At 40.1% G+C, this 9,688-nt stretch overlaps 1 protein-coding gene across 1 annotated transcript; it reads right to left on the reverse strand.

Annotated features, from left to right (window-relative positions):
• Window positions 1-5,542: 5,542 nt before the first annotated feature.
• On the reverse strand, window positions 5,543-9,202 carry LOC118567155 (zinc finger protein 740-like). The gene is given in 5 exon segments (XM_036151548.1): window positions 5,543-5,698; window positions 6,986-7,051; window positions 7,053-7,105; window positions 7,527-7,610; window positions 9,077-9,202. Coding segments are annotated over 5 exon segments (393 nt in total). The 5' UTR covers window positions 9,129-9,202; the 3' UTR covers window positions 5,543-5,560.
• Window positions 9,203-9,688: the final 486 nt, after the last annotated feature.

Here is a 9,688-nt window from a genome sequence, read left to right on the forward strand (position 1 = left end):
ACAGTTCAGCTTGGATTTTATTTACTGCGCAGCATAGCTCTGCTGTGCGCGCTGCTGTGCGCGAATGCACACGCGTGCAGCTTAGAGGGAACAGAAACAGTTTGGCGCGTCAGTCAGTTCGAAACAGGTGCTGTATTGGTCACGTGACCGAAACAGTTCCTGTATCGGTCACGTGACTTTTCCGTAGCAATACACACATCGACACGGGTTTCGCTCTATGAGACCGACACATGCGCCGACGCATCGGTGTTGCCGGACCCATCACTACTTTGCAGAGTTAGAGCAGCATATTTTTCATCATTAATTGAGGAGAATAAAAATAATCCTAGGTTTCTCATTAGTACAGTTGACAAATTCACACGTCATAGCTCTGTTGATCCATCCATTCCCTCAGCTCTTAGCAGTAATGATTTTATGGGATTCTTCATGAATAAAATTGATTTCATTAACAATAAAACAATGGGCATCCTCCCAAACATGATTACCTCATCCTCAGTAAGTGAGGCAGCGTCGGAGGAATCTTTAGAACCTGTGCAGTGTCTGAACTGTTTAAAAAATAGCAGAGCTTTCTGAGCTATCTAAAATTTTAGCTTCATCTAAACCTTCTACCTGTATGTTAGACCCAATCCCAACTAAGTTGTTTAAAGAGATATCCCCTCTGATCAGTGGCCCTATTTTAGACATGATTATTCTATCCTTAGTAAATGGATATGTAGCACAGGCTTTTAAAGTAGCTGTTATTAAACCTTTACTTAAGAAACCATCTCTTGATCAATATGAGTTAGTAAATTACAGACCTATATCTAATCTTCTTTTCTTATCTAAACTTCTTGAGAAAGTAGTTGCTAATCAACTATGTGAACATTTACAAAGTAATGACATATTTGAGGAGTTTCAGTAAGGCTTCAGAGCTCATCATAGCACTGAAACAGCTCTGGTGAAGGTCACTAATGATATTCTCATGGCCTCAGATAATGGACTTGTGTCTATACTTGTCCTGTTAGATCTCAGTGCTGCATTTGATACAGTTTATCACAATATTCTCCTACAAACACTTGAACATACTGTAGGGATTAAGGGAAAAGCATTAGGCTGGTTTAAATCTTATCTGTCGGACAGATTCCAGTTTGTTCATGTTTATAATAAATCTTCTTCAAACTCTAGGGTCACTTGTGGAGCACCACAGGGTTCAGTCCTTGGACCAATTCTCTTTACTATATATATACTTCCGATCGGCAAAGTTATCAGACAGCATGGGATTAATTTCCACTGTTATGCTGATGACACTCAGCTATATTTATCCATAAATCCTGATGAATCCAATCAATTACTTTGACTGCAGTCATGTCTTGATGACATCAAAAGCTGGATGACTTTAAATTTCCTGCATTTAAATTCTGACAAGACCGAAGTTGTAATCTTTGGCCCAGAGACCTCAAAAAATAAACTTCTTAATCAATCACTTAATCTGAATGGCATTAACTTGGCCTCTGGTAATAAAGTAAAAAATCTTGGTGTCATTTTTGACCAAGACATCTCGTTAAAATCCCATATTAAACAGGTTTCCAGAGTTTCCTTTTTTCACCTCTGGAATATTGCCAAAATTAGAAACATTCTGTCCAGGAGTGATGCTGAAAAACTGGTCCATGGATTTGTTACTTCAAGGCTGGACTATTGTAATTCTTTACTATCAGGAAGTCCACAAAATGCAGTTCAAAGCCTTCAGCTGATCCAAAATGCTGCAGTGAGAGTTCTGATGAAAATCAACAAGAGGGATCATATTTCTCCAATTTTAGCTTCCCTTCATTGGCTTCCTGTTAAATCAAGAATAGAATTTAAAATTCTCCTTCTAACGTATAAAGCCCTTAATAATTAAGCTCCATCATATATCAGAGCTCTGGTTACCCCATATATTCCTAACAGAGCACTTCGCTCTCAGACTGCAGGTCTGCTGGTGGTTCCTAGAGTCTCTAAAAGTAGAATGGGAGGCAGATCCTTCAGCTATCAGGCTCCTCTCCTGTGGAACCAACTCCCAGTTTTGGTCCGTGAGGCAGACACCCTGTCTACTTTTAAGACTAATCTTAAAACTTTCCTTTTTGACAAAGCTTATAGTTAGAGCGGCTCATGTTACCCTGAGCTACCTCTATATCTATGCTGCTATAGGCTTAGGCTGCTGGAGGACTATTTTTCTCACTCTACTGATTTCTACTGTTCTCCAGTTTTGCATTGCATTGCATTGAAATGACTGTTGTCATTTCAGCTTTTAAGTTTTTGCTCTCTCTCTCTTTTCTTCATAGTAGGTACACCTGGTCTGACGTTCTGTTAACTATGACATCATCCAGGGAACACAGATCACTCGCTATTACCATCTAACGTAGAACAGATTGCTGGATCAATGTGTGCTTCTGTGCTTTTTTGTCTCTCCTGTTGTGTCTCTGCTCTGTCTTTTATAAGCCCCAGTCGGTCGAGGCAGATGACCGTTCATACTGAGCCCGGTTCTGATGGAGGTTTTTCTTTCCACTGTTGCTTCATGCTTGCTCAGGATGAGGGATTGCTGCAAAGCCATGTACAATGCAGACGACTCTCCCTGTAGCTCTACGCTTCCCCAGGAGTGAATGCTGCTTGTCGGGACTTTGAAGCAATCAACTGGTTCCCTTATATAGGAAGTTTTTGACCAATCTGTATAATATGACCCAATCTGTATAATATGATTGAATTTGAGTTTGGAAAGTGCCTTGAGATTACATGTTTCATGAATCGGTGCTATATAAATAAAATTTAATAGAATTTCTAACGTACAGGCAGGTAGTTTGATAAATAATAATAAAACAGCAAGTCCTTTACAAATTCTTTATTTTACCATAATAGTAGGAAGCCTCTCCTCTGATTTTTTTTATACAGCTGAAACTAATTGGATCACAAGGGTACATATTAGTTAGCCCATTTTTACAATAATCATTGTAAATTTCTTAGGAAGTTATTCATATGCACTCTTTTTTTCCTACACAAAATAATCAATAGAGATCCTATCTTAACTGAGGACCGTAACTCTGCATGCAAGACTAATAAAGAAAACAACTAATCTGTGATAGCTACTGTAATGCTGTTGTTCATCTAATACCATCATCAATATAATTTACTACAAATACCAGGGACTTTGTATAAGAAAAGCAAACTGTTTTTTTTTCTTCTGTGATACAACATCATATATTGTCAAAATTACAGAACATACTGGGCTCCCAGCGGTACTGATCCAAATCGTTCTGTTCGCCTTCTGTGTCGAGGAGAAAAAAAAACTTTTGTCAAAAAACTAAAATCTAATACAGATTGAAGAAGAAAAAAAAAAAAGTCATGTTTTTCCAAGTCATTCCAGTGTACAATTTTATCCGAATAATAAAAAAAAAAGGTCCTTGAAACAATCATAAAAACATGATGAGCTAATCCTTCCTTTAAAATCGGTCTGAATGAACAAAAACAAAAATAAAACAAGAGCTAAGATGGAAGGATTCTATTGCCTTTAACGAAGGAAATGATTATATTAAAAACAATAAATGACAAACAGGTATTAACAAGCAACAACTACATACTGTATTGCCCTTTTTGCGTTGTTTTTTTTTTTATGTGCACACACCAGCGGAGTCCCTCCACAGGCTGGGAATAGTGTTTCCAAAGCTAATTACTGCATTTGTTAAAATTGGCCCTTTGTTTCGGCCACAATTTCGTCCCAATCAAGTCACTTCAAACCGAACCCTTTTCTCTGTGCGCACCTCACTAGCCGCACAACTTCAGCTATTTTAAATCTCTCCAATTTCCTTAGCACTCCGCCACTTACAATGAAGCAAATATAGAGGCCAGATAAAGCTTCCTCGTTTGGTTATTGGCTTCAACAGCATGTCCCTCCAGCTCGGCGTCAATGCTTTTCCGGTCAAGCACCGACGTTTCAGGACGCGACCAGAAGCTGCTCGATACGGAAACGTTGTCACTTGAAAAGATTTCCCACCACCCAAGTTCATGATATGTGAAAGAAACCTCGTTACTACAGCGGCATTTAGTACGATAGCTCGTGTCATTTTAACTCGCTTAAGGCTGAAAACCCAATGACATGATCCGCACACACCGGTCACTTATCTGAAAGAAAAAGCGGTTTAAAAAGGTTTAAAAGCTGCGCGCTACTGACCTCTCGCACGGACCTGTTGTGTTACAAAATGAGCAGTAATAATGACCCAGCACATCAATTTCCATCAGAAATGTGAAGCCGACAGCGCTCAATAACTGTTTAGTAATCGAACAAAAGGAAAAAAAAAAAAAAGGAAACTAACAAAATACTAGTAAATGCATGTGTGCCACAGCCTTAAAACACAGCCGAGAAATAAAAAGGCAACAAACAAAAAGTAAGAAAGTAACATACTAAGGCCACAATATCTTGTATACGGCTGCTAACCTCACAATGTGACGAGCTGTACAAACGGTGAGACTCACAGAGGCCAACCTTCACCCGGTTTCCACATTTTTCTGATAGCACTGGAGATGTCCTTATTTACACACACACGCAGGTGAACGGACCGCAGCGGCGGAAGAAGTGCTGTTACGCTGCCGTCCTCACTGAGACAATCCTCTGAAACTCACGAGTCGACGCAAAACTTGATCTGGTTTCCAAACGTGGATTTATCCTCGCCTTTTTGTGTTTTTTTAGAGACAAACGGCTTCCCTCAGGAGTCAACTGCAGCAGCACCGACCAACCGTATTTGAACCTAACCTCCTTTTTCGCTCTTATTTTTGGCCCATTTTGTGCTTAAAAAAAAAAAAAAAAAACAACACTCAAGTCTAAATCTAGAATAATACACATTTTAAATTATTTACACTGATTAAAACTGGGCCTTCCCTGCCGATCAAGTCAGCGTATCAAAAGCGGCAAAAGCACCAGACGATGCTTTGAGTGAAACCTCGTGATGAGCAGCGCCGTCTTGGCAAACTGTGGTCCCAAGTGACACGGCTGACGAGCCTCCACGCTCGACCTGGAGGGAGGGTTCAGTTTTACCGCTTAAACCTGAGTGACGATTTTTCTAAGTCAAAATGGGCCGTTTAAGAGGGAAAAAAAATGATCAAGTAGCTTAAATACAGTTTTTCCACCTCTTTTTTTTTGTAAATACATTAGGACAAACGATATCCAGTTCCCTTGCTGGGCAGTACCACCAAATGCAGTTTGTTTGAACAATAAAAACCTTCTTTTTTTTTCGTCTTGGGAACAAAAAATGTACAAAACAGGACCATTGACCACTGTTCATCACAGAAAAAGTCTCAATGTAAATAAAAAAAACTGGGAAGAAAAGGGAAACACAGTGAAATGTAAGTAAAAAAAAAAAAAAGAAAAAGAAAAAACTGCCCCACTGTCATTTAATAATCCCAGGACTGGAGCATTCGGCGCTAGAATGTGGCGCCGCTCTGCACAGAGGCGAGAGGAGGAAACCTTGTGGCTTGTCCCATCTCCGCTGGAGTTATGGATCCGGGAAGGCGTTAATGTCAGACCGCCAGCCGTCCCGGAGGTGGGTGCAGGGGGCTCCTAGGTCGGGGGCGCAGGGGGCGGCGGGTCCTGTGGATACGGGCGGGGTTCGCAGCACGGCTGGTTCTCTACTTTGGCGACGCCGTGACCCTGGCACAACCGCCGGTGTCGCAGCAGCCGGTCTGTGCGGGAAAAGTTCTTCAAGAGAAAGAAAAGTGAGAAATTAGATCTGGAGACAGATTGACGGAGCAGAAATCTATATTCAAGCAACACGTAAACCCTCCTTGGTTAAAAATAACATTTCATTTTATTGCACAATTTTTCGTGTTTTGCATGTTGTACAAGATTTGGCCAAGTTGTTAGTTTTTTTGCCCAAAAACTAACTCAAGTTTTACTTTTTTAACTTATTCAACTGTTTTAAATAATTTTCCCCCCTCATTCGCTGGTTATGGTTTCCATTCCCTCTGAAAATGTCAAAAGGTTTTGTTTCTCATCAGGAAAAGATAATTTTTTTGTGTGCTGTTAATCGACCAAGTTGCAAATATGGGCTGGAAAGAAAAAATACAATAAACGAAAATGTTTAATGATTTTGCACGAAAAATAAAAGAAGCTGAAATTCAGCGTTGCTGCCAAATTTCAACGCCTCCGGAAGTTGTAAATAAATAAATATCCGCGTTGTGTTTTTTTTCTTTTGTTTTCTTAAAGAGAAGCTTTAATGAGGGCATCTGATGCTGGACGGCTGGAGACAGACACCAGCGCCCACACCACCCTGCACCAAGCGGGTCTGGACAAAGGATGGATGGAAGTGGCGCTTCAGGGGTAATCACGAAAAATCACAAAGATTTATTTATTTTTTGATGGTGAGATAAAAAAAAAAATTGTTGTATACATAGATACAAACTGAAGAAATATAGAGATGGGACATTTTCAGTGGAGCCATTTACACAAAATAAGTGGATAAAAGATTTATTAAAATGGGTCTGAAAAATAAGGAACTTTTGGGGGGGGGGGTTCTAAAAAAAATGAAGAAAAGACAGGTTGATACTGGATATATTAAAAAGGGGTGAGAACTGGAAAGAAATAGAGATATAATACTACTGAAGCAATCTTTAGAAAAGCAGTCAACATGAAAAAACATTTATTCTTCCTAATGAGGAAAAACATTGTTAATATCAAAGTGATGAATAATTGTTGATGTTTCACTTGTTTTATTTTTTTTATCTCTATTAAAATTTCTTGATTAAATTGTGACTATGCAAATTGTAAAGTATACTTTACAAATTGGTTTCAAATAAAAGATGAAGGAGAAATTAGTGCTGCTTCAACCTTTTGATCCCTTTGGGTTTATTCTTAATGATTGTTTTTTTCTCTCCTTTACTGATAAATAGTGAAAATAAATGAAAACAGAATGATGGCAACATTAAACTTTAGAACACGATGCGTTTAAACAGCAACAGGCTTTGCTTCCAGTTCAGATGGACGTACCTGCTGGCAACCTTCGCACTGATAAGGCTTCTCCCCACTGTGAACGCGCTTGTGTCTCTCAAGGTGGGTAGCGCTGAATAAACCTCATATCACACATGTCACATGCAAATGGCTTCTCTCCCTAAAAGAGACACAAATACACAGTCAATGCATCAGTTTTAGAGTCCTGAGTCAGCAAAAAAAAAGGCTGCAGTCTTCATTTTGTTTTAGGCCTTAACATCCAACATTTATAATCAATTCAGGGGGGGTGGGATAACTCTCCTAGCCAAATTTAAACATCAGAGTACTCCGCTAGCTTTTTTTTAAAAAACATACTGCTTTTCTAAAAAGGCCGCGTCATCAACTCATATTTGTAGATCAGAGTGGATTTCTCATTTCATGGCCCAGATTCTAAACAACACAGAGGCCCCGCAAACTGGGGCGAGTTTCTTTAGGCTGTTCAACATCCCATCAAATTGACTTAACAATCCAAACTCGAGTTTGTGGTTCATGCACCGGCGCCGCTGGGGTGACGGGGGGGTACAGCAGAGGATACGCATACCCGTATGAGTGAGGCTGTGTCTCTCCAGGTGGTTACGCTGAATAAACCTCATGTCACACATGGAACAAGCAAATGGCTTCACCCCTACACACACAGAGCAATATATTAGCCCTACCACCCACAAGTTGCAAGAAATACAGGGTTTAAGCACAAGCTAGCCCTGCAAAGTCAATTCATCCTACACAAGAATGTAAAGTGCATTGTGTTGTTTGGATAAGAGCATTCATGCAACTAAGGTGTCTGCTTTATAGCTAAACATGGAACTACAGTACTGTGCAACAGTCTTGGGCCCGACCCCTTCTATTCATATTCTGCTAAAAAAAAAATAAATGTACCGCAAATTATAGAAAAGTGTGCAAACAAATAAAACGAGGTAGCAGCAGCGTTTGGATACGGTCCTAAATGACTTGCCTCTTCAGGTTTTCTCTAGTTTGGCAAGTTACTGTCACCTGTCTTACTGCAGATTTGGTTGGGAAGTCCACGATTGTAAAAGGGAAAACAAAAATTATACGTTTCTCTAAAGCATTTCGGGAGCTGAAAAGCAAATTTTAAGCCTTTCTAGAGATTCTCAGTGGTACTGGACTTTTCTGGGCCATTGTAACTCAAGCTATGGCTCTGTGTTCCTACTGGAAGCCGAGATTTTAAAGGGGACATATCATGCTTGTAAGTTCTTTTCACATTGAAGCCATTCAGCTGTGGTCTATATAAAGCAGAACTGCAATGCTTTGGTCTGAATTCCTCGTCATTGTTGCTCCGCAGCCCCTATTCTACCGCTGTTCTGAGGTGCGAATGAGAGCGACTCGTTTTGGTGCCGTCTCTCTGGAAGCACTTCACCCCCCACATCCCCCTCCAGGTTACAGAGCGTTCCACTCCCCTCCCCATTCGGCCATTTTTGCAGTAAATTGAGCAAAGTGTAATTAATTGTGTGGGTTAATACACCCAGAAAGCAACCAAACATTTTTCACTGATCAACTTGTAAGGCAAGGCAAGACAAGTTTATTTATATAGCACTTTTCAGTAGCTACAGCATCCTTCAGCTTGGACTACAAAATCCCTGACAAAAAAATTAATAAAGTAAAATGGCGGGATTGGCGAAATTGATAAACTGGAAGTCCATGACCTTATTTAGTCGATCTGCAGCAAATACTGTGATATAATTGTTCAAAAAGCATAATAGAGAATAGAGAAAACGGCTTGAAAAATATGACCTAAAGAGAATTTAAAGATATCTACGCTGATCCTGGACAGACTAGATTAAACTTTTCTGCTCTCTAGAAACCATAAACGCAGAGTCTGCATGATATGTCCCCTTTAAGTCTTTAGTAGCCTCAAGCAGCCGTTTTTTCTTCCAGGATTACACTGTATTAGCTTCCTGTCAATGTTTGAGCGACCAGTTACTGCTGAAGAAAAGCCGTACCGCACAACGACGCTGCCACCTGCCTAGGGTGACCACCCCTAAATCACGACCCGCGACCCTTCAACTCTTAGAGGCGAAAAACGTTTGCACAGTACTGTGAACGATGCAAGAGGTCAGGTGCACTGAGGCGTACCAGTATGAGTGAGGCTGTGTCTCGCCAGGAGGTAACGCTGGACAAACCTCATGTCACAAATGGTACAAACAAAAGGTTTCACACCTAAACGCAGAGCATCAACACGTTAATTTCAGGGGGGGGAGGAGGGGGTTAACTCACGTTTCACATCCATCAATCAGAAATGTACTTTGAACTCGTATTTACAATTGATGGGTTGTTAACCACTTCTCAATTGTTCAAAATTTTCAAATTAGCCTAAGAAAGTAAAAGATACACAAATTTGTTTGAATGCCATCTAGATGTGTTGTGTTTTGTTTGTTTTTTTTGGTCAAATGATGCATCCCTTAAAACAATCTCATGAGCTGATGATATATTTTCAGTTTTACATTACTTTAACACACAATGTACCACGTTAAAAAAAAAATTAGAAGTGTCCCAAAACAGAACAATGAATAGTCTGAGATAAGTGAAACTTCATAATGTGTGAACAAGCTGATCTTTGTGACATGGGTAAGGTGGGCGGACGCATACCATATGAGTGAGGCTGTGTCTCGCCAGGTGGTAGCGTTGAAAAAACCTCTTGTCACACATGGTGCAAGCATAAGGTTTCACCCTAAATGCAAAGTAGCA

Source organism: Fundulus heteroclitus, chromosome 20 (assembly GCF_011125445.2).
Source record: "Fundulus heteroclitus isolate FHET01 chromosome 20, MU-UCD_Fhet_4.1, whole genome shotgun sequence".
Classification (NCBI taxonomy): Eukaryota; Metazoa; Chordata; class Actinopteri; order Cyprinodontiformes; family Fundulidae; genus Fundulus; species Fundulus heteroclitus.